The 25,970-nt window shown below is 41.4% G+C and overlaps 1 protein-coding gene and 1 pseudogene across 3 annotated transcripts in view; both read left to right on the top strand.

Annotated features, from left to right (window-relative positions):
• CCDC83 (coiled-coil domain containing 83) overlaps positions 1–25,194 on the top strand; it is a 43,829-nt gene extending 18,635 nt beyond the window's left edge. For both annotated transcript variants that reach the window (XM_080641855.1, XM_080641854.1), the window contains 6 exons: positions 5,016–5,107; positions 7,680–7,748; positions 16,076–16,197; positions 19,872–19,951; positions 21,686–21,885; positions 24,725–25,194. In XM_080641855.1, the coding sequence (XP_080497981.1) occupies positions 5,016–5,107; positions 7,680–7,748; positions 16,076–16,197; positions 19,872–19,951; positions 21,686–21,885; positions 24,725–24,886 (725 nt within the window). In that variant the 3' untranslated portion in view covers positions 24,887–25,194. The remainder of the gene's footprint in view (positions 1–5,015; positions 5,108–7,679; positions 7,749–16,075; positions 16,198–19,871; positions 19,952–21,685; positions 21,886–24,724) is intronic.
• Positions 9,824–13,111, top strand: LOC308257746 (bromodomain testis-specific protein-like; annotated as a pseudogene). The gene is made up of 6 exons: positions 9,824–9,874; positions 10,104–10,318; positions 10,475–11,205; positions 11,464–11,838; positions 11,987–12,673; positions 12,988–13,111. The product of its transcript is annotated as a bromodomain testis-specific protein-like (transcript).
• Positions 25,195–25,970: the final 776 nt, after the last annotated feature.

The following is a 25,970-nucleotide window of genomic DNA, read 5'->3' as shown; positions in this document are numbered from 1 at the left end:
AATCCCCAGTGTGGGGCATGCAGGAGGCATCCATTCAATGATTCTCTCTCATCATTGATGTTTCTATCTCTCTCCTTTCCTTTCTGAAATCAATTAAAAATATATATGTTTTTAAAAAGTAGAAAACTGCATCTCACTATAGCTTTCATTTACTTTTCTCTTATTATGACCACTATTGAATATCTTTTCATAAGTTCAGGAAGCATATGAATTTTTTTTCATATGAACCAGTTCACACCCTTTGCCCACTTTTCTATTGTGTGATGAAACATTTTCCAATTTTAAGGAAATTAGCTCTTTAACAGTGATATAAGGTACAAATATTTTTCCCACTTGTCATTAGCCTTTTGTTTGTGAGGTGTCTACAAGAAAATTTTGTAGTTTTATATTTAAATCTTTGACTTGTGTTTTGTGTGTGTGTGTGTGAGGTAGGAAACCAATTTTATTTTTGCCAGATGATTTTCCAGTTGTCCCAACATCATTTATCAAGTAATCCATTTTTACCCTACTGATCTGAGATGCCAACTTCATCATATTTTCATTTCCCATGTGTATTTGGAGATCTTTCTATACTTTCTATTCTGTTCCATTGATTTGTCTATGTATTTGTGCACCAGTGCCACACTTCTAAAATAGTTACTTTTCTAGCATGTTTAAAATGTTTTAAAATTTTATCCAGCATTTCTTTATATTTTTAAAGCAGAAAGAGTGATTTTCTCATATAAACTAAACTCATTATCTTTTTTAAAATTTATCTTTATTGTTGAAAGTATTACAGATGTCCCCTTTCTTTTTCCCATTGGCCCCTTTCCACCGCCCCCTCCCCCATTCCTTCACCACACTATTACCTGTCCATCATCCATTGTCTTGATTAGACATTTGGATGATTTGTTTCAGCTAAAAATTTTCATTGCCTTGAGGTGGTATCAGTCAAGTGAGAGCTCTCCTGCCCCTTGCCATGCTCCCCTACAGCCCTGGGGAAGGAGCTACAGAGTTCAAGTCAGAGGAAATGGTAGAAGGTCCAAGCTAAGGAGGGAATAGCCATAACTCTGAATGCAATTGAAAGTTTGACTGTTATTTAAAAAAAAAAACTGGACATATTGATTAGTGCTTGAAGGACCTGTTATTTTCACAAAGGAACCAGAAAAGTTATAGGATTTGCCATGTATCTTACTAAGACAGAGGTATTAACCTCCTAGCATGAATTTTAAAGGGAAGAGACAAAAATCAGGATGCTTGATGTCCCCGATCATGTTTGTTGGACATAACACTATAGTGAGGAACGGGAGGACTGAAGATGGAAAGAGAAGGCCATCGGATCAGTGGTGGCCCTAGGATGGTTCCTCCCTACATTTACCTCTCGGTCTGTGACTCCCTCTCAGGGCACCTCCGCTATGCTCTGTGTCTTGTCCTGTTCTCTCCTTACTTCCCACAGGTCAATTTTGGAGTATTCTCCAGCCCAGGCTCTGAAGAGAGCGGGTGTGATCACTGATCTAATCAGAGGTGACCAATGACCTTTGTTCATGTCTCCTTGTGGGTCATTGATCAGACCCAGCACAAACCATCCTTGGTCCGCTGTCCCACCCTGCCTCATTCAGCAGCCACACTGAGCCCTGGGTCAGGAGGAGAAGCAACTCGAGCTACTGCCCTGAACTTTAGCTAGAAGGAGATATTAGGATATTGGTACAGGAAACACAGTGACTGATTATTCAGGACACGGCTCCTTCGCATAATAAAAGGAAAGGAAAGCTGAGATAGGCCCAGGAATAGAGAAAGTGTGGGTTATTACCAGTCATTAGATGTTAGAGTCACAGATCATTTTGACTTTTGTCCTCCCAGGTGTACAGGACAGGGAGCCATAAAAGTTCTTTGTGAGTTTAAAGACCAGGGTTCAGATCCACTTACAAAAAAGTAACATTTCTTCTTTGAATGTCAGTTTCCTCATCTGTAACCTGAGAGTCCCTCAGTGACCTCCAAGAGAACTCACAATCCCAGCACCTGCTTTTCTACGCCTTATCGCATCTAGTCCTTACAAGTTCCTCTGGGTTAGGTATCACTGTGCCAGTTTAAAGATGAGGAAAGAGACACCCGGAGAAGCTCATTGTCTTAACCAAACGCATAAGCTCAGTAAGTAGTGGAAATGAGATTTGAACCCATGTGTGTGACACCAAGCCAATATGCTTCAGATAGTCCTCCCAGCGCAGTAATGCAGGGAGGCAGGGACGGCTCTGTAACACACCGTGCCAGAAGAAACGCTCCATGGCTGGTGCTGCTCCGCTTTCTCCAGATGGGGCTGAAAGGAGGCCACCACCACAGGGGAGGATCAGCCCAATAAAGCGGTATGACACCAGAGGCATGTGAAGGGTAGACAGCCAGCTCCCAAAAAGCTGTGGAGGAGACAACCGACGCCGAGCTAGACACAACAGAGAAAGGAGGAAATGCAAAGCAAGCTTCGGCCAGGCAGTCAGCGTGTGAGAAGTGACCACATTACACTGGGCACCTGAGCAGCCAGCAGTCCGAGGCACAAGGTCACAGTCTCCCAAGCTCCCACTGGCAATGTCTCACACTTTTATGAGGAGACTTTCACACACTCCCAGCTCCTTTGGCTGTGTTCACACATGAGTGGTTAATAGTTGTTATCTGATCATCTGAATCACAAAGGGTAACGATGAGGTTTCACATCCTCCCTTGTGCCGGGTTACTCTGCTTTTGAGAAGAAAAACAGCCCACACAATTTTATATGGAATTTGAAACAGAGTTTGGATGTTATTTCTGCTTTTTCAGTACAAATATGGCAATAGAGAGAGCTACAACTTTAGTCAGAGAATATTCAGTCATCTATTTTTTATTATTTTACAGCAAAGAATTAATATTTAATGTTACCAAGCTCCAGGTTGTATGGTTTCTTTTAAATGCTAAAAATGTAAAATTATTATGGCTAGCCTCCTGATACATGGCAACTTTTAGACTGATGTTAGTGTTTTATTGGGTAGAAGTTTCAAAAACACCCAGAATTAGTCTAATGGACTACATCCTGAAATGAAAAAGAAATTGCATCAGAAATGAGGTTGGAACGGTTAATATACTCAAGCAATTACTTCAAATGAGTAAAATAATACAGGTTATAGCGATGAGCACCTGAAGGCTGGAAGAATGAAGACTTCCATTTCTCACCCTCCAGATGTCCCCAAAATCTTACGAACCCTCTTGTTTATGAACCGCTTTCTCATCAGACACTCTTGTTCCACCTCCATCAGAGGCAGACCCTGACCATTCTGGCCCCCTTTCTCGCCACTCCACAACTTGGAGAGCTCTCCCCTCCTCCCTGCTGACGCCCCCTCCCCTCCCACCAAAGCTGCCACTGATCAGTGCGCTGCAGCCTCAGATCACTGCCTGCCAAAGACAGGCAGTTTGCCCAATTTAATTTTCTTCAAAATATTTTTAATGTCTGTTGTCTCCCAGGGACTGCAGTAATAGAAAGATGGGGAAGAAAAGTGTTTACACTCTGCCTTCAGTGTTTTCCTCAGTTAGGAGATGCAGTTCTGCCAGTACTAAGTCCAGATGAGGCTGAGTAACTCCCGCCCAGCCCCGTGGCCCCCTCTCCAAACTACTGAAAGAGCAGACTTGTAGACTTCCCCGCTGCAAGACAGAACCCTGAGAGTTCTGGCCAACTGGGTCTGTAGAGAACACTTTCCCTTTGAAACAATGTCCTAAAGGGCAGTAAGGTTCCACACTACTGTTGGGACAATACTATTGTTTAGTGACGGAATTCTGTGACTAAATGTGTCTCTGTGGACCAGCCCAGAAAGCCAGCAACCTTAATTGTCAACATCATTTGTATGGGAAAATACTTTCTGCCTTCCCAATAATTATCCTTCAGGCCTGATAAATATAACATAGATGTTATCATAAAACAAAACTAACCTGATTGTTCTCTGGTTTGGAGTAGTCCAGTTCCCTCCTGTTGCACAAGGGTGACTCCCTCACTTTAGTCAATCTTTGCTCAAATGTTACCTCCTGAAAAAAGTATTCTCTGATCACTGTATCTAAAATAGAGACTTTTAGTTTTTCTTCATCACACACATCTCCACCCGAAATGTTTATTTGCTTGTTTACATATTTCTGGTCTGGTTTCCCCACTGGAATGTACATGTCTTACAGGCAGGGGTCTTGTCTCTTACTTGGCACTCCTATCAGTGCCTTAAACAGCATCACGGACATCAAAAAAGGTTGGTGATGGTTTATTGTATGAAACAGTGAACAAACTGGACTGATTTATCCAGCTTTACTTCTCTCCAACCTGTAAAGCAGCCCCATGTCACTGCGCCTCACTTTCCTTGAACAGGGGTGCTGATTATGTGACCTCTAAGCAACTCCCAAGGCCTAAAATTTTATGATCCTTCGCTCTCTCAATTCTGACATGTATGACCTAAAAAAGTCCAGAGAGGGTAGAGAATCAGCACTTCTTCTCTGTCCTCTCTCTTCCTCTGAGCCTAACTCAGAGCCGGGTCCACTGACTTTCACAGCCCTTCGGCCATTCTCACTCCGCTTCTCATTTTGTCCTACCTGTCCCAGGAAACGCATGCCAAGAATACTGGAAATGTAGTTAGGTGAAGTCAGAGGTACAGGATGCTATGCAAGTGGATAATCAAACCTCCCTTATATTTCTGTTGTGGAATCAGAAGTTGTGTGATAGGAAGTTGTGTGACATGAAGGGTAGATGGACACACAAGGACTCAAGAATTGGAAGCTCTCCCTTTGGAGAGACAATCCTTTGAAAGCACAAATGTTCTTGGGAGAGATGTCATCTTAAACTAACTCACATTAAGGTGCTAATAAATTATTGGAGCATTTCCGCTAACTGAAGGTATATACTTCATTAACTATGTACCCTGAAAATCCAGGGAGTAAAAGGTGTAGAAAGGAGAGGTAAAGATCACGGAAAATAAAATTTACTAACATCATGGCTTTATTTAGAATCAGCCTTGGTAAGCCTTCTAATTTTCTTTTTAAAGAACAGTATAAAATCACTCTAGAAGATGCTAGAAAAAGAATAATCAGAGACACTTTGTTGCAACTGGACCAAAAGAAGGACTGGGCCACAGAGGTATATTTCAATTTTCTTATTTTAAGAAACACACAACTTTCCCCCTTATTTTTTCTTGTAGTATCCTATATAATAAAAGGCTAATATGCAAATTGTCCCCTCCACCAGGAATTTGACCAGGAGTTTGACCAGAGGGCAGGGCCAGCTGGCCAACCACCTGCAGCCCCTCCCCACTGCCGGCCTGGCCGGACACCACACGTGCATGAATTTGTGCACCGGGCCTCTTGTATTATAATAGTTAAGAACTTGAGGCCTTAAGTTAGGCAGTTTGAATTTAAATTACAGTTCTAGCACTTATTTGGTGTATAAACTGAAATTGTTACTTGACTTTTCTGGGCTTCAGTTTCTAAATCTATAAAAAGGGGACACTAATAATATTTACCTTTAAAGAATAAGGATTGAATAAGATTATTTAGATAGCATAGTACCTCATTAGGATCACGAGCTCAGTAAATTATTATTCATTTATTTCTAAAGTATAGTAATAATGGCTACAGTAAGTTATTAAATAAAGTTGTGGATGAATTATAGAATTAAATATAATTTGTCTAAAAAGTACTTTCTTACATATCCAAACCTAAAAGAGCATACTTTATATTCCTGAAGCTTTGGGATATAAAAAATATTTGAGATATAATTTCTAATCTTGCATGTTTTCGAATTTCTTTGTTTTGCAAAAATCTCTCCTTTTTTTTTTTCCTCACTGTCCTTCCCCTGTCCCCAGAATATCTCCTAAATCAGTGAGGTCCCCACTGGGATTGTCTCTTCATCTGGAATATTCCTTCTTCAGAATCATAAATGCCTGGTCTTTTCTAAAGTTCTTCACTGAATTTCAGTTGCAACTGTTTGCTGCTTCCCTATTGGTTCAATTGTTCTTTTACTGTTGTTATCCTATTGTGTGATTTTTACTGATTTACACAAATAGAGGATTATGAAACTGACTAATGGTTTGTCTGCCCATACAGTTGGGCCACTTTGACTGACTATGACAAAATGGTGAAATCAACAATTTAGTGATCTGATCATAGTTAAGATGATTAAAAAGGTATATGTAGATCAGATATGCTTTAAGTAGATATGCTCAATGTATAACGAGCACTGGTTTACTGTTCCTCACATTTTACATCTGAGTCTCTCCACAATTCTATAAAGTAGGAACCTGCTAATGAGAAGCCCAAGGCACCGAGAAATTTTATGACTTGTCCAGAGCACGTGGCAGACTCGAGATTCAATTCAAGATTCCTCTCTCCTTCAGATCATTGCTCTTAATCATCACACACATTTTCTTCTCTCTGTATAACCAAACACCCTCACACGTGAATGAGTTTGCCTCATTCAACCTGGCTATTTTAGCACATTAGTTTAATTTCCTATATCCATTGTTGCACATCCTTGGCTGCATATTGGAATCACCTGAGAAGTTTGTTTAACCCACGTGGTGCCTGAGTCCCACTTAGAGATGCTCATGTAATTGGCCTGGGATGTTGCCAGGTCTCCTGGATTTTCCAAAGTGTTCGGGAGATTCTAATGTGTGGTCAAAGTTGAAAACCACTGCGCCATTGTTAGTGAATTAAGCCATTAGCCAAATAACTTCAGTTATGAGCTACTCCCTGCTTTTGTCCAGATGAAATTCTGTGTTTGAGGAAACTTGAGAAGTAGCGGTTGTAGCAGGAGTATAAAAGTTCCTGGTTCCTAGGAAATGTAGGTCCACTCTTAGTTCAATTAGCCTGGTTTAAAGAAAAAAAATTATTGCAAATCTTCCAACTCTAAGGGATAAATTTACCCTTAACCTATTTTAAATTTATTTCTGCCCATGTTTATGAACTTGAAGATTTTTCCTAACTTCTCTTCTTTCAGTTGTGCCCTTCAGTGACTGAATATTGAATTTGTCACATGGTATCCACATAAAAGTACTTTAAGGATACATATGATCCGTCATCCACCACAAAGTTCCTTTGGGTGAAACGTAAATATCTAAGTAATTAAAAATGAACTTACATTTTATGAACCTACTGACTAAGAAAGGCTATTCCTATATTCTTTACCTAAAATGCCTTTCTCTAGGAGACTGTCTAGCTGTAGCCTGTCGCCCTGAAACTATTTGCTGTTAGGTTTGTAAATATGTACTATTGTTATTATTGACACGCAGAAATCTTTGATTAGAAAGGCAGTAATGTAATTATTTGTGCTTTTACTATAGGTTGGTTCATGTGTTTGACCATCAACTTGAAGGATGTTTGGTCACTACAGGTTAGCCGTCTTAATTGTGGAGCAGATCATTAGTGATTTGATTTCACCATGGCAGTCAGACTGGGTCACAGCAGAGGCTAAACTGAATAGACAGCCGTTGTCCAGTTCTCTCAGTTGCCTGTCTTAGGCAGTGTAAACCAGTAAAAACAATGCAGTGGGATAGCAAAGCCAGAACAGCGGAACGAAAAGTTCCTAGGTGTGATTCCAAAGTATTTGCAAAACAGAATTTAAAAGGAACAACCAGGTAAGTTGACTTGCATCGTCAGTGCTAAACTTGTGAACCGCCGCGGTGACGCGTCCTTAGAGAGAAACTGTCTTTCAGAATGCCGTGAGGTTAATTGACAAGGGCAGCTACCGGGAGATCTGGGAGAACGACTGGCTAAAAAGAGAGGTGAGTGGAATTGTTAAAAAGAATGTCTTTTTCTCAGTTCTTTGAACTGGAAATGACTTTTATTTATGAGCTAAAGTCCTGGGGAATGCACGGAACTGGCACTGTCGGAGGTAAAATAAAATTCAAGTGGAGTCTTAATCTTATTACAAGCTGTTACTCAACAGATGCCATAAATAATTTCAATAATAACCAAAGTCACTTTTGGCGTCACAATTCACAAAATATACCCAAATGTACAAAGCTTCTTTATGCCTTCAAACTGATCTGGTCTTCCTCAGGACCCCACTTCCTTCTGGGGGACGGGGGCAAGGCCAAAGGATCATTCCAACCTCATTGCTGCTGTAAATTGCCTTTGGGGAATAGCATGGTCTCCTTCCAATAAATGTTCAGTCTTTTCCATTTTCTTTCCTCCCCCTGCTCTTCTCTAAGATGAACCCTTGATGTATAGGGAGGTGGGGCTTACATGCCCTCTTGTGGGGAGTGTTAGTAAAAAGGGCTCAGATCTATGGGGTCTCCTTGGGATCCTTGCTCCCTCTGTCTTTCTGCTGTGTGGGGAGTGTTTTAGTCTGCTTCCCACCCTTTAGAAGTCTGCTGACTTCTAAAATGACTGCTCTGGCCTTTTGGACATTTGGGTGCAGCCAACACCAAACCCACAGTTACAGCCATTTGCCAATGGTCAAGATGTCCCTGCCCACTGCAGTCTCTCCATCCCATCCCAGCCTGGTCCTCCTCCTGGAGAGCCTGTGGGAACCAGCAGTCCAGCTGTCCATCTGTCTCCCCGTACCAAGCCTCTAACTCTGCTCTTGCTGGCTGTGACCATGTGAGGACCTCTAGACCTTCTTTATCTAGAACCCTATTATGGGGTACTTCCGTTTTCCTTGCCCTGCACATACTGGGCCCTCTGCCCTTACTCTTTGCCCTCATTTGCCTGGAAAATTCCAGCTCTTCCTTTAGGCACTTGATTGTCCCTTGTTTTGTGAGTAACTCCCCCAGGAAGTCTTAAGTGCTTTTCCCCCAGTGCTCTCTTGTTTCACTGTAACTCTTGCTTTTATAAAATATGTTGAAATGGTCTGTTTATGCATCTGTCTCTTCACAGAGCAGGCTATGACTTTTCCACTATATATCCCTGAAACCTAATAAATAATATATTCTCATTAAATAGTTATTGAATGAAAGAATGTCCCTGGTTATAGATATATTTATTGGAGGAATGAATCAAATATATGGCTTAAATTTTGAGTGAATATGTGAGAGCATGTTGTTGGATGAAAAAAGCACATAATCTTTGGTCTAGAAGTTATAAGAGTGCTACAGAGGTTGTGCAAAACTCACTACCGTACTTTGAAATTCCCTTTATGCCCAGACAAGTAGCCAGCAAACCTATGCTTAGATGCCATCTGTGAAAGAGAACTCACTATCATTTGAGAGAATTCACCTCAACTACACACGGCTCTTGTTAGCAAGTTATTTGTATGTGATTCTCTAAGGTACATCTTCAGCACTAACTTGTGTGTGTCCTTAGCTCTGGACCTATATTTTAATTTGCTTGCCAAATAGTCCCACTTGGATGTCACAAAGGCACTTCAAACTCCACGTAGCCAAAGCAGAACTCATTAAATTTCCCCTTAAATTTTCTCTTCTTGCATTTCCTTTTGCACCATCTGCTCAGACACCTGAGGTGAAAATGTCACTGTCACCTTCTCTCCTCTTCCCTTTTCCTAGCTTCCCATTTGACCAAATAGAGTTAGTGAGTCTAGAAAACAAGGGACTTAAAAATTAATATGCTTTTTGTGATGTTGACACTTCTTTTTAAATTGCCTTTATAAAATCATGGTCCACACTATTTCCAAAAGCTAAGCAAGATGAATCCCCATTTTTTAAAAATAGGTATTAAGTTGAGCCACCAATAGGGCAAGAGTGGGCGGGGATGGAAGACCCTCGGCCCTGCGCCACTTCATCTTGTGCAGCTGAAAGGGACAATCAGACCAGACCCTTTTCCCAGGAGGAACTTAGAGGCTTTTCCTGCTGGGACCTCCATGTGTGACTTAGAAAGGCAGGAAGAAAGACTGTGAAAGATGGCAGCAACTGCAGTTATCCACAACTACCGCATACATAACGAAACAACGGTTAGTACTTGTATAGGAAGAGTACATGCATGTACTGGTAGACAGCATTAGAATAACAGGGATTGAAGCAGCTAGGACTGTCTCTGCCAAGTAGAAACAGCTATCGTTGACCCGCACCACCAGAGTCTATAAATACCACGAGAAACGGGAATTGACAAGTCAACTGCAGTGTCTACAGAAGGTTATCTCAGAGGCTTTATGGAAGCATAGTTTTTCTTGGCCTTTTCAGCAGCCTGTGGATGCCATGAAACTAAATGTGCCTGATTATTATACCATCATAAAGAACCCAATGGATTTAAGTACACTTAAGAAATGCTTGGAGCGTTATTATGAGCAGGGATCAGAATGTGTAGAAGACTTCAACACAATGTTCTTAAATTGTTGTTTATACCACAAATTTGGAGATGACATTGCTATTAGAGCACAAGCACTAGAGAAGAACAAGTGGTGGGTGGTAAGGAAACAATAAAGAAAACCACTCAACAGAATGTTAGCAGATTCTCCTGTTAAAGAAAAAGTCCCCTAAAGCATCAGAAATGTATTTAAGCAGTGAGTGAGTCACTTTGTAGTTCCTGAAACATCTATTTCTCCTTCAAATAGAGCACAAGGTGACCCACCAACTCTACCTCACAAACAGTGGCTCAGGTTACAAGGATTGTGAAGAGGAAAGCAGATAAAACTCCACAACTTCAGTAGTTAAAGAGGTGAATGTTCCCCAGCACTTGGGGGGGGGGGGGGAGGGAATCTGCAAAACCACCTATTAAAAAAAACTGCTGAGGAATGTTTTGCCAGATTCTCAGCAACAATATGAAGTTGTGACGACTGTTCAAGGAACAGAGTGATTAAGGCACTGTAGTGAGATTCTTAAAGAAATGCTTGCAAAGAAACACTTTTCATATGCATGGCCCTTTTATAATCCTATGGAGGTTATGCGTTGGAACTCCATAACTATTATGATGTAAAAACCCCAAAGGATCTTGGAACTACCAAGAGAAAAGTGGACAACAAAGAATATAAAGATACATATGAATTTGCTGCAGATGTTAGATTAATGTCCATGGATTGCTGCGAATACAATCCTCCAGATCATGACATCGTGACAATGGCAAGAATGCTCCAGGATGTTTTTGAAATGCATTTTGCAAAGATCCCAGATGAACCTGTTGAGTGTATGTCTGTATGTTACATCAAAACAGATACCACAAACCCCTCAGTAGAGAAAGCGGTGTGAAGCTTCCTCTGAAGATGACTCTGGTGATTCTGCGGAGGCATGAGGTCAGCGCCTTGCAAAGCTTCAGGAGCAGCTTAAAGCTCTTGGTCAACAACTACAAGTACTCTTCCATACACTAAGGCAGTGGTCGGCAAACTCATTAGTCAACAGAGCCAAATATCAGCAGTACAACGACTGAAATTTCTTTTGAGAGCCAAATTTTTTAAACTTAAACTTCTTCTAACGCCACTTCTTCAAAATAGACTCGCCCAGGCTGTGGTATTTTGTGGAAGAGCCACACTCAAGGGGCCAAAGAGCCGCATGTGGCTCGCGAGCCGCGGTTTGCCGACCACTGCACTTCCATACACTAAGGAAAAAGAATGAGGCGTCTAGAAGGGGAAAGAAAGGGTTAATAACAGAGATGAAACTGAAGGAAGAGTCCAAGAGCAATCAGCCAAAGAGGAAGCAGCAGGTCTTGGCTCTGCAATCTGAGGATGAAGATAATGCTAAACCTACGAGCTATGATGAGAAAAGGCGGTTAAGTCTGGATATAAACAAACTCCCTGGAGATGAACTTGGGACAGAGAGCCTTCCCTGAGAAATGCCAACCCTGATGAGATAGACTGTGACTGATACACTGCAAGCAACAACATGAGAGAACTAAAACAATATGCCGCTGCTGTGTGTCTAATAAAAACCCAATAAAACCTCATGGTAAGAAAATAATGAAGCTTGGCGGGGAGGTGGGAAACGGGTGGGGGGACTCAATAGGGGGAAAGGGGAACACCTGTAATATTTCAACAATGAAGACAAATTTTAAGAAAATAAATGCTAATGCCTTGTTAAACCAAAAGCAATAGTAATAATAATAATAATAGGCTAAAGAAGAACTTTCTTCACAGAAAAAAAACACAGGAGTTAGAAAAGCGGTTACTGGATGCCAATAATCAGCTAAATTCCAGAAAACGTAAAACAAAATCTGAGAGCACTCAGTTCTCCAAGGCTGTTGGAAGTGGTTCCCACTGAGAGAGAGCAGCAGCAGAGATCCAACTTCTTCAGACAGCAGTGATTCCGAATCAGAAGGGTCACTTAAAATTACTGGAGCAAAACAGAATGATGCTCCTTTTAAAGAGAAAGCAAAGATACAATCTTTTTGCAAGATGCAGTCTCTTGTTCTACTCCTCCTGTTCATCAGACTACACATTCAATGGCATACCACCAAATCACCACTAGTTAGCAGGTAAGCATCAAGAATGAAAACATTTACAGAGTGTGAAAAACATTTCACCTTCACAAATCCTCCCTCCTCAGGTGATTCCGAACAACGCTTGAATGGCCTAACTGTGATGCATCAGTCCGTGGTGACACAAGGTGTTAGAATCTAACTGTGAAGTTCCTGTTCCTGTGCAAAAGGATATGAAAATCAAGAATGCAGACTCTTGGGAAAGTTTAGGCAAACCAGTCGAAGCTTCAGGTGTACTGAAATCCTCAGATGAGGATTTCAACGAATTTAGAAAAGCAGCAATAGAAAAGGAAGTAAAAGCTCAAACAAAGGAACTAACACAGAAACCCCTGGAACAGAATAGAAAGTATCCGAACATATTTCAAGAAAACCAGAGGGCCCTGGCTGGTTTGGCTCAGTGGATAGAGCGTTGGCCTGTGGACTGAAGGGTCCCAGGTTCGATTCGGTCAAGGGCACATGCCTGGGTTGCAAGCTCGATCCCCAGTGGGGGACGTGCAGGAGGCAGCCAATCAATGATTCTCTCTCATCATTGATGTTTCTATCTCTCTCTCCTTCTCCTTTCCTCTCTGAAATCAATAAAAATATTTTTTAAAAAACAACAACAACAACAAAAACAGAGGGATCCTGGCTTCACTCCAACAAGTGCCTTCGAGAGAGCAGAAAGCACAGCAGTCACTGGAAGCTCGGGATAAATGTAAACTCGGGGAGAGAGCAAGAGGAGGAGGAGAAGCAGCGCTGGGACCACTGCTACGACTCTCGAAAGCAGTATCACGACAGTGTTTGAAAATAACTCAATTAAAACTCAGTTTTTAATTCACCACCAACTTAAAGTAAACGATATAAAAGATTAAAATGCATATAGTACAATTACTGCTCTCTGACACCAAAATACCAATCTTAGGTTGTATTTTGATGCTCTAAACAATTTTCATCTTTTTAAAGTATTAATTTTAAAAATTTAAGGTGAGCTCAATAGTTAAAAAATATTAGAGAGGGATTTATTAAATAAACAGTATGATCCCAATGATAATAATTTAATAGTGCAAATCCTAGATTTTATGAGATGTCATAGATATTAGGTTTAGAGAAAATGATTATAAAAATTTATATTTGGGCTGTTTTGGTGCCTTGATCCTTTCTACCAAAGCCATAAATGACATTTCATTTTGTTGTATTTTTTTACTTCTCATAATTCAGTGGGGGAAAAAAAAGACAGGAAAAATGCCAAGTTTAATTGAATCATGAGCAAAAAGAGCTTAGTAATAAAGGACAAATCATTTTAAAGAAATTCAATAGATTTAATTTATCTTTATTTCAATAAATATTCATTTTAGCATTATTAAATTTACTCACAACATTAATTAAAACCATTTCTGGTTATAAGTACTATTATAAGAATTGAAAACTGCCTGGATGCAGAACAATGTATGTGTTCTAATTAATTACTTTATTAGAGGAATTAATTTATTTGAGGAAGGTTTTGAATAAGTAACAAGGGTATTTAACAAATGGACCTCCTAAAAATATTGCTCCATTTAACTCTCTCAGCAATAACCAAAAACTTAGATCTCTGGGGCGGATAGGAGACATCCTGTTGCATAGCTTTCATTACCTGGTTTTAGTTAGCCTGCTTATTAGGAAAACGAAGAAAATTGAAATTCCTAAGTAACTTAGATAAGTTAAATGGAAATCCAGGAAAACTAGACAAAAGAATTCAAACCGGTTAGCAATCAGAGTGCCAAGTACTAGAAGTGTAAAGCGAACTCAGATTTTGCAGGGGAAAATTTCAAGAGCATGTATTTTATTTAGGATCCTAGGTCCCTGACTAAATTATTAACTATTGAGTTGTAGCTAAATTATCCATCCTGACTTCCTAAGTACATTTGTTGGATGTTTGGGGAAGAGCAGGGTCGGGGAGGAATGATGGTCTTCTTCTCCCCCCCTTTCACTTTCTTAGTCCAGAAATCTGAAGGTATTTACTTGGCCATAAAAGGAACTCGTTTTCATTTCCCTAACATTTCAAAAGGCTGGGAAGGAGATAACAACTTACAAAGAACTCTAAAGGGGTAGGTGATGTCACAGGATATCCTTAGTTTGAAAGGCTGGACTTCACTCCCCAAAAGGGCCCTCATTCCCAGCTTTGGAAAGAGACCAAGAACTGTGTGTGCTGCCTCCCGAGCATGCCAAGCCCTTAGGTCAAACATTTCCAAATGTTCTATTAATTCCTTCTGTTTATAAATCCATAATTTTTTCTCATCCTTTGACTTTTAAAATTTATAAACTTTCCCTTAGGCATTCAAGTTTGCAATCAAGCTGATTCTCTCTAAGCATTAACCCCGGAGCTTTGTAATTTAGTATTACGGACTTAATGGTTTTGCTAAATTGTTTAAGGCAGATGGATAATACATTCTCCACTTTCTAACTCCAAGCCCCAGCAATATTTGAGCCTTTACTAAGACACTCGTATTGTTTTATATTATCCTGATTTGCATATTTGTCCCCTGGATTGTAGACTCTTGAGAGAAGGAGCCATGCCTAATTCACTTTTGTATCCTCTGCATCCAGCCATAGTAAGAACCTTGCCATAGTAAGAATCCAAGCATTTCATAAATTACTTATGTGATAGAGGTATACATGTGGCAATACACCGAATACCTCCAGATTCTAAAATACAGTAATTAAATCTCAATTACAAACATAAAATGTTATCATTTCTTTCTCAGTAGTCATCTCAGTTACACTCCTAACAAGAGATACTGAATCTAAACCCCTTTGCTTTTCTGGTCTCTTATTTCCTCAAGACACATTACTTTTTCCAGTTTTGGGAGAGAGGTAAGTTGAGGATTCTATCTAGAGATTTTTTTTATATATTCTTCCCACTATTAAGCCTTCTTTAGACAGAAGTTATCAAAATACACATAAGAACGGATCAAGGTAACCAGCGAATTTTGTTCATATTTGAGTTAGCCATACTCCTTACTGTTATTTAAACCTGCTACATTTATCAAAGACCTCCCATCACCTGCAAGACAAAAGCCAGACTCTAGCATTATGTGCCTCTTCCTTCATTGTCCAGTTCCTCCCCTACTTCTCCCAACTCCCACTCTGTATCTATCACACCCACATAACTGTGCCTTTACACACGTGGTTCCTTCTTCCTAGAGAGTACACTCTCTTCTCTGCCTAGGAAATCCCTACATGGCCTTCAAGATCCAGACTAGATGTCATATCTTCTGTTAATTCCACCTTACCATCCCCACCCCCTCCCCACACCTGGCAGACATGGGCTGAGCCTCCGTCTCCTCCCTCAGCACCTGGACAGCTTCCTATAGTTGTAAACACACTCTCTTCTGCTTTTATCACCATCTTTCCCACTAGGCTGAGATACTTTTTCCCAAAGTGTGCTATAGTTTCTGGTACATAGTAGGCATACAATACAATTGAATGAATGAACAAATGAATGCACAATATTTCATCTACTTGATATTTCTCAGAACAACTCCACCACTAAAAGAAAAGAAAGTACTATAGAGGCTGATAGAAAGGGCTCTAGGCCTGTACTTCTCTTTTTAAAAGTTTCATAATTTACCATTTTTCCCAGTATTGTTAGTTTTCTGTGTTGTTTGTAATTAACCTTATATAGCTCTTGCTCTCAGGCAAAAGCACTTTTAGGAGTTGAATTTCTCATAGAAGACTAAATAGAACTAAATAAGTCCCAACCATCCATTCTCTCCTCTTCTGAGAACAGATTGCAAACCATAGGAAGGAAGTTGATATACTGGAAAAAGCTATTCAAGAACTGGAAGAAGAAAATTTGGAGCTCATTGATCAACTATTCAACTGTAGACTTGTGGATCTCAAAATACCCAGGTGAAATGTATCTAGAAAGTATTTTGTAAACATCTGTATCTGTATCAAGTTCTTTCTAATGATGATTTAATTCTTTAGTGCTCCAGCCAGACTGAAACAGTTGCAAAAGAAGGAATTCACAAAATGGCCATGCTGAAGGCATATGATTATGACAGTTGACCACTGGTGCAGTGCAAACTTTGACTTGATTTTCCTAGCAATACACTCAGTCTTAGCAGCCAACACTTCCCATGAATGTCGGGACTGCTGACCTTCAGCAGCCTCCAAGCCAGCAGGGAGTATGGGCAGGAAAATCAATGCAAAGCAATGCAGCAGAAGGTGCATGAGGTACGGAGGTAGCACAAAGGAGAGAGTGATCCATTTTGTGGCATCTTCCTGTAAGCGTTCTGGGCTTCTGGCTACCTTGGAGAATATAAAATTGTCTCCTTTGATAGTTAAGGAAAGACTCAACCGCTTTCGAGACAGAAAGAATAGCCTGGCATTCAAAGTCGCGTCAATTCCTACATAAGAGAAACCACCTGTGTCCATGGCTCTGCATCTTAGCTTATCTTTTTCTTACCTGACAAAGGAGTTTTTATAGACCAATCTTGATGGAGAACCAGGAATATGATAGGGCCCTGGAATATGATGGAATTAAAACTCAAAAGAGGCATTTATAATTTGGACAAGTAGTCAGAAACAAGAAAAAATCTAAGTGATAGCATATTTAGGGAGAGAGGGGAAATAAATCACACAGATGTAGGGATGTGCAAGATGGGAGAGATGCGTCTGAGTCTGGGAATGAAAGCAAAGAAGTTCAACATAGTAAAAGGGCCAGGGAAACATTTCCACTCAAGTAGTTCCTGTTGCTTGTGTGGCATGGGAAAATACGGTGTGAGTCCTAATAAAGTATTTGTTGTTTACACACCTCTTATTGTGCTCCAAGAACGGTGAATGCAGATAAGTTGTGGGTTTGTGCTTGGTGGGTTAAGTGACAGGTGCTTGGTGGGTTAAGATTGGAGACACTGGGAGATAGCGCAATGACTTCATGGGGGGAAGCTGCATGGGGCAGGACAGAGAAAGGGACCACCTTCCTCCCTCCCACAGTGTGTGAGTGCCGCCCTGGAGAGGTGAAGACCATTGTAGATGATGAAGGCAGTCAAGCTGGATGAACTGGTTGATTGGTGGACTCCTTGAGGGCCCCTAGGAGGTGAGGGCCTCACTGTCCCCTCAGTCTGGACTGTTTCTGCCCCTCCTCTAATCATGTCTGGACTTGCTGGTGTTGTGGCTACTAACCACTGCTCTCGCTGCTGCCCACTGTCCTCTTTTCTGAACCCGCCAAACCTTAGAAAAGAGCTACCCTGTAGACTGCCAACCCCACTTCCTGCTTCCATCAGCTCAGTTGCTGTACCCAACTCGGTGCTGATCAGAATGTAAAGTGCTAATTAGAACAAAGGGGGATTCTGTCATTGGCCAGAGAAACGTCGGCAAGGGCAGGAAAGGAGATGAGAAACATTCAGTGGGGATCTTCATTAAGTTGTTTGCTGTGTCACATGCAATTTTACCCCATCCTCTGTCTTCCCCCAAAAATCGTCAGTAAAATCCACGTTGTCCATCGGTACTCTGTGGGGTGGTTTTCTTTGGAAGGTGAGATGAGTCGTGCTGCAGAGTTGGGAGAGATTAAATCAAAATCTACCCAAGGAGCAAGGGACAGCGGGGAGACATCTCCCAGAACTGCGTCAGGTGCCCCAGCACATGCAGCCGCAGCACCGGCACCTTTCCTGTGCAGCCAGCACTTACCACACTGGTGATTACTTACTTAACGTCTGCTTCCTCGCTAGATTGGAAACTCTTTGAGGCAACTTTTTAAAAAATATTTTTTTTATTGATTTTAGAGAGGAAGGGAGAAGGAGAGAGAGATAGAAACATCAATGACGAGAGAGAATCATTGGTCAGCTGCCTCCTGCACACCTCCTGCTAGGGATTGAGCCTGCAAACTGGGCCTATGCCCTTGACCGGAATCAAACCCGGAACCCTTCAGTCCACAGGCCAATGCTCTATCCACTGAGCCAAACCAGCTAGAGCACTTGAGGCAACTTTTTAGGACATTTTAGGAAAATCTCCATAAAGACACAAAGGAATATATAAACCCACAATTATCTGTTAGACTGCTTATCCAGAGGAAAACTTTAAATATCTTCAGGAGCTGTTTTTGTACCAATTTTCAAGTCAAAGAAATATAATACATATTGTATATTTTATAGTAACTGCCATTTTCATCTCTTGTTGAGGATTCAGTCCTGTATGACACTAGTAGGGTGCTGAGAAACAGACATTAACTGTCCTTAGTGGACATATAAAAAGTTCTGTTTTCTCATCTGGAAGAAGAATGGGGTATTCTAGCTAATAGAGTTGCTACATTTCCCATCCTGAGCTCCCCCAACTTTTTCCCTTCACAACTCACATAGAAGGTTATAGTATTTGTTTGCAACATTAGATGAGGTGAATGTCAGCCAGAGGTGACTGCCCAGGAACTCGAGTGCCACGGGGTTGAGGCTAAGTGGACGGACTAACTAAGGTCTACAAATCTGACACCGGCTTCATATAATAACATTATGTAAAATACTTTCTGTGGCTGTATAAAAGTGACAAAAAACTAATGATTAAGAGAGGAACCAGATTTATGAAGGTTGTGGCATTTAGTAAGATCTTAATTATTCAAAATAGTAAAACCAGAAGAGAATTCTGTGGCCTCAGACATGTCCACCCACAGTCCAGAGCTCCATACGCAGCTAACCTTTACTAAGTTAGGTCTTAAGCAGGTTTCACAGATAGAAATAGTGTATGTAGTTACATTATTTTCTGGAGCCCTAAGCATTTTTAATAACACTTCATTCATGTTCTTTAAATAACTGGCAGAGGGTAAACCAGGGGATTCACTCTGATTGCTGAGCTGCTAAGCGTGAGGGGTTGTTCGCATATCTTCAAGGGCCCAATTACTTTCTGCTGTCTTCAGGCAAACCTGATGGAAATGCCATGTTCAGCTTTCAGGGCGTGTGTTTTCTGATTGAGAGCTCAGTGGGAATCTGAAGGGGGAGCAGAGTTCAATGCATGCGCAGAGAGCTGCAACCGCAGGCACAGTTCCTTGGGTTGGCAGCTGACACCTGCCACTCAGTGAAGGCCGGACCTGTATGTCATTGGATTCCTGCTGCTTGCTCGTTCTCTTTTTCTCTTTATTTTAAAACCCACTGGGGCCACTGCCATTTCTGGATCACTACATGCGACCTAGCTGGTGGCATGCTCACTCTCCTTGCTGGGACTTTAAGTGTGCTATTCCCTGATCATGAAATGCCCTTCCTTCACCCAGGCTCTTCCCTGGCAAACAGCCCCTGGTTCTTCAAGACACAGGTCAGGTTTTATATCCTCCTGGAAACTATCCCTTACCTCCCAGTGCGAAACCAGGCTTCTTCTCTCTGCCCCACACTATGCTAATTACCCGTTAGGGTACACAGACCATCACCCTAGATACTGTAAGCCTGCCTGCTACCCTTATATGCCTCAAGGGTAGGAACTATGTCTCCTTTTCATCTATGTCTGTCTAGCACCCGGAAGAGAGATAACACTAGTGAACACTAGTGAACAGGTAGCACAGTATCTGTTGACTAACAGACTGCTTTTCTTATTTGTTCTTTTAGGCAACTATATCTTACCCAAGCTGCTGGACAGGAAGTGGCACCTGGAAAAAAGCCTTTGGAGTTGTCAGAAACATATATAGGTACTAGAGGCCCGGTGCACGAAATTCATGCACTGGGGGGCGCAGGTGGGGAGGGTCCCTCAGCCCAGCCTGCACCCTCTCACAGTCTGGGAGCCCAGTGATCAATCGCCCCACAGAGGGAGGCCCCACCCACCCGCCACAGCACCACTGGCCAGGTAGCCTGGACCTTCGGTGATTGATCACCCCACAGGTATAGGCCCTGCCCACCCAGCGGGGCTCCGCAATGGATCGCCCCCATAGAGGGAGGCCCCACCCACTGCCACAGCCTGCTGGTTGGTGGCCTGGGCCTCCCTCTTTGGGGCAATCATGGAGCCCCCCTGATTGATTGCCCCATCAGCCAGAGGCCTGGGCCTCCCTCTGAGGGGTGATCATGGGGCAATGGCCAGGCCCCCGACCAATTGCATAGCACCCGCTTTGGCTGGCCCGGTGCCAGTGGGTGTCATAGCATGGTTGTCTGGACAGTTGTTCTGCTGTTCGGCTGTTCAGTCGATTTGCATATTATGCTTTTATTATTATAGATTACTTTATTGTAATGGTGTTGTTTTTTTTAAAATGAACAGTTATTGAGCATCTATTATAGACAGGCACCTCATATCCAAGAGCTGTTCAGGGAATGGATACTGCCAGCTCCTCCATATTCCTCTTCTTCTTGGAGCACTTGTCCTAACCCACCTCCTTTCTCTAGTCCGACTCTCAAATCAAAGTCACCATGTCTCACAGGGAATTAAATAGATTCTGTTGGAAATGGACAGTGTTTTCTACCTTGGTGTGGTTTCCACTTGAGCCAACCAACCAAAATACCAACACACACAAAGCTTCCCTTGATGACTGTAACTTAGTCAATAGGAGGAAATACAGTTCAGATAGAGTTTCTGAAAAATGAGGCTCACTCTCACTTCAATACATAGATTCCACATTTCTAATTCTCAGATTTATCTCCTCTGAGAGATTCTCAAAGGTCCTTCAAATTAAAAAATGTGACAATGTATGTGTTATATTTTAATTTTATCTGTCCAAAATCTATATATATAAAAGCCTAAGCAACCATTAAGACTGAATGACCGGGCCGAAACCGGTTTGGCTCAGTGGATAGAGCATCGGCCTGTGGACTGAAGGGTCCCGGGTTCGATTCCGGTCAAGGGCATGTACCTTGGTTGCGGGCACATCCCCAGTGGGGGGTGTGCAGGAGGCAGCTGATCGATGTTTCTCTCTCATCGATGTTTCTAACTCTCTATCCCTCCTCCTTCCTCTCTGTAAAATATCAATAAAATATATTTAAAAAAAAAAAAAAGACTGAATGACCGAAACGACCGGTTGACTAATCGCTATGACGTGCACTGACCACCAAGGGATAGACGCTTAACACAGGAGCTGCCCCCTGGTGGTCAGTGAGCTCCCACAGCCAACCTCCTGCGGCCGGCCAACCTCCTACAGCTCCTTCCCCCAGCCAGCTGGCCCCCATTGCCCCAATTGGAACCTCCCTCAGCCCCTCCTCCCGGCTGGCCAACCTCTCGCAGCCCCTCACCCTGGCGGGCCAACCTCCCACAATCCCTACCCCTTCCCCCACACCCACCCCTCAGCCAGCCAGCCCCAATCAGCCCCGATCAGATCAGGACTGGGTGAGATGCCCCAATTGGCCCCATCGCAGGCCAGGCTGAGGGACCCCACCCATGCACGAATTTGTGCACAGGACCTCTAGTGTATACATAATTAATTTCTTTTCCTTCACCCCAGAAAAGTCAAAACTTAAACTCATAGAAGGAACAAGTAGCGATACAATGAGCTCATCAGTTGAGATTGGAGCTTTACCCATTATTCATGAGGACAACATCAGACCTGACCAGCAGCTGAGCACAGATAGTGAGAGCTCATCCATAGAGTTTGGGACCTCTGATATGAAATACTTACTCTATGAGGATGAGAAGGATTTCAAGGTAAGATTAAGTAAATAATTTTGACTACTAGGATTATGCTCTTTTATTAATGGACAAAATTAACCTAAAATATGGATATTGAAAAATTCTATTTGCAATTATTAGTAAAATTTGCCCACCATTCACATCTCTTTGGATACTATTTTTACCCCTACCCTTGCTCAATTTGCTACCTATATTTGTTTATAGACCTCCATTGCTAGTATACCATGTAAGTTATCTAGTGGCTTATAATCGTTTATTTTCTTTAAGGGCATCTGTTAGTTAGGAAACCGGGAAGGTCTCCACTGGACAGTCCTCAGTTGGACTCTCAGGCAGTTGCAGTCATATGTTGGCTGGAGCAGCAGTCATCTGCTGCAGGTTGATGCTACCTAAGCTGGGGGCCTCAATTCCTCTTCACATGGGCCTCTCTATAAGAAACTTTTATTGTCTCTTTATTGTCTGGCTTTTCCAAGACAAAGCAATCCCAGAGACTAAGATGAAAGCTGCAATTTTGCACAACTTAGCCTTGGAAATCATACACCATCCCCTTCCTCGTAATCTGTTGGTTGATGTAGTTATAAAGTTCCAAGTGGAGGAAATGTAGCTCGTACATCTTGAAAGAAGTAGGTTGGCATCACATTGTCAGAAAAGCATGTGGGATAGGGTATATATTAGTATGGCCATCTTTGGAAAGGACAAACTGCCATATATACCATAGGATGAAACCTGGAATATTCAAGCCTTTTTTTTTTTTTTTTTTTAAGACTTTTTGGTACATTCCAATTACTCCCACATTGACCTCTTGCTATTTTCCTTCTTGGTACTACCAATAACTTAAAAAGTTCTTCTAGAACTTATAGTCTTATAGGAAAAAGAGAGATATAAGACAGCAGCAGAAACTGAGTAAGTCAACAAAACTCGTTTTAACTAACTACAATGCAGTCCTGCAACTGTCAAGTGACTGCTTAAAGACTAAAGGTCTGGCCCTGACTGGTTTGGCTCAGTAGATAGAGCGTCGGCCTGTGGACTGAAGGGTCCCAGGTTCGATTCCGGTCAAGAGCATGTACCTTGGTTGAGGGCACATCCCCAGTAGGAGGTGTGCAGGAGGCGGCTGATCGATGTTTCTAACTCTCTATCCCTCTCCCTTCCTCTCTGTAAAAAACAAATAAAATATATTTTAAAAAAGAAAATAAAAATAAAGACTAAAGGTCTGGTCCCTATAGCATTCAAGCACTGCCATGAGTATCTTGGAATCATGACACCTAATATGTTATGATGACCTCAAATGGACAGTTGTCTACAAAATTCCAAAATTGGGGCTACCATTTGGTTGAAATGAAAGACCTTTCTTACCATGGAAGTTTTTGACGTAGTAAAAATGATGTTTTGTATGTTATGGACTGAATCATGTCTTCCTGCCCCAGCCCTAACACCCCATGTTGAAACCCTAACACCCCATGTGACTGTATTTGGAGATAGGGTCCTTAGGAGATAATTAAGGTTAAATGAGCTCATAAAGATGGGGCCCTAATTTGATAGGACTGTGGCCTTATAAGAATAGGCTATACCTTGTGAGGATGCAGCGAGAAGGGAGCCATCTGCAAGCCAGAAAGAGAGCTCTCACCAGAACCCAATCATGCTGGCACCCTGCTCTTGAACATTCCAGCCTCCAGAACTGTGAAGAATGAATTTCTGTTGTTTAAGGCTCTTAGCCTGTGGTATTTTGTTATGACACCTTGAGCAGACTAACACAGTGTATTAGAATTCTGAAATAAGTGGTAGATATCTACCAACTTGCTTTTCTCCTAAATTTCTTATAGTTCTATAATTATATATTTTAAAAACTAAACACAGTTACATGCATTTTTGAGTAATAAAACATTGATTTCCTTTTTCATTCTTTGATAATCCTAGGTTCTAATAAATGTTTATTGAGACCCCCCACAATATTCCAGGTACTTGTTAGATGCTTGGGAATCAGGGAGTAAACAGGAAGAAATGAAGTCTCAAAGAGGCCATTTTGGCAGGCACTACCTTCAAATCGCATACTTGCTAATAGCAGACAGATAAGAGAATCATTAATTACTGTGCAAGAGGCATGTACCACCTGTGTCTGTCTCTCTGACAGGTCTGTGAGCTCATCTTTGTCCCCAGCGCTTGATACACAGCCTGGCATCTGGTGGGAATTCGGGGGAGTTTAGTTGAAGTGTTGAAGGAATTCAAAAGAAAACATTATGACTTGGGAAGGCTCCCAAGAGGAAGGCACGTTATGTAGGGCCTGAGCTATCTCAAGCCAGTTCGGGGGTGGCTGTGTGATTTCATATAAATTAGACTTTTAATTTCATTTGTTGATATCATAAACTATAGTTAGTCTGGCAGAATATGGTAAGTTTTATTTATACAGTAGCCAAAGGTCCTGTGAAAAGCGCAAAATTCATAAAGAATCTGTTCAATGTTAGAATATTAGTAATCAAAGTAATGTATGCAGACCTTTCCCTTGGTTCTTGAATAATATAGAAAACTCTGCAGTGGTTATAGCCTATATATAGCCAACATTTTCTTTTACCAATTAAAGAGCTGCAGAGAATATATCTTCCCACCCTAGCTGGTGCCCCCCACCCAACCCCTGAAAGACTTGCTGACTGCACTGTGGGAGATCTGGCCTACCATGGCCCACTGGGTATGTAAGTTAATGGAGTGGTTTTTATTTTTAGTAGCTCTCATATTTCACATGTTATACAGCACTTGGGCAATTGGGAGGGCAATGAAGCCAGTCAGATAAAGGAAACCTTATCTATCGAAGCTGGTAACTTGCTAAATAACCTCTCCTGTTCTTTTCTGTATCTGTTCACCATAGGATTATGTAAACTTGGGCCCCCTGGAAGTGAAACTCATGCGTGTAGAGAGCAAGAAAATGCAGATTCATTTTCAAGAGAAGCAAGTTACAGACAAATTCTTTGAAGAGGTCAAGAGCCCACAAGTTCATGTCACATATAAAATGATGAAGTCTTTTCTCTAAGACTGAACGCTGCAAAATAAAAACAGTTTTTCCTTATAAATTTTCTTTGGGAACTAAAATATAACAGCTGCCCATTTTATTTATACTTTGGTCTACTTTTAAACAAGTTATTTCTAAAGGTCATTCCAAGATTCAGCTATCCATTTACCTGCAGAGCATGAGTAACAAAAATGCAAGTACAAGTTATATTTATATATTCAAGTAATAAGAAGCATGTCAGTGAGCCCAAGATGGTCTCTGAGGTTCCTTACCAGGGTGGGGGTAAGGGGGAGAGATCAACCAAAGGACTTGCATGCATGCATATGGGCCTAACCAATAGACACAGACAACAGGGGGGTGAGGGCATGAGTGGGGGGGCGGTGGGGGAGTAATGGGGGAAGAAGGACACATATGTAACACCTTAATCAATAAAGAAATTAAAAAAAATAAAAATAAATAAAAGAAAAAAATTCACTGATTAATCTATAATTCCAAAATGAAATAGTTCAAGTAGAAATGTCTCTAAGAAAAATTTAGAGGTTTGCATGGCACTGACCACACATCTTCCTCTCTGAGGGTGCTAAATGGTAGCCAGCCATTCCACAGTTCAAGCCTACTCTTCTTTAACCTTACATTATTTATAATGAACATAAAACATTTCACACATAAATTTGAGGGTAGTAATTTGTAGTATCAAATTGTTCCACCAATAGGGATATCCCTCTTCCATTAATCATACCAAGTCTAAATGGCCTTGAGTACCCATCATCACTTCCCTCTTATGGGTACTACAAACCAAGGCAACTATGACTGGGCCTGAATTTGACATCAGCATTTTATTTAAAAGCAAGATCTACTTATAAAGCTTTCTTCAAGAAACAACTTATAAGGCCACAGATAGATTGAAAGATAATACATCATGCAAACATTAACAAAAAAAGAAGGTGGTGTGATTAACTATCAGACAAAGTAGATGTGAAGGTAAGAATTGTGAAGAGAAATAAAAAATGAAAAGTTTCCAATAATAAATAAATAAATCAGGATGACATAACAATCCTAAATTTATATGTACTGATAAACATGATCTCAAAATATATAAAGCAAA

This window comes from Plecotus auritus (genome assembly GCF_963455305.1).
Source record: "Plecotus auritus genome assembly, chromosome: 9".
NCBI lineage: Eukaryota > Metazoa > Chordata > Mammalia > Chiroptera > Vespertilionidae > Plecotus > Plecotus auritus.
This window is presented reverse-complemented; position numbering and strand designations above follow the sequence as displayed.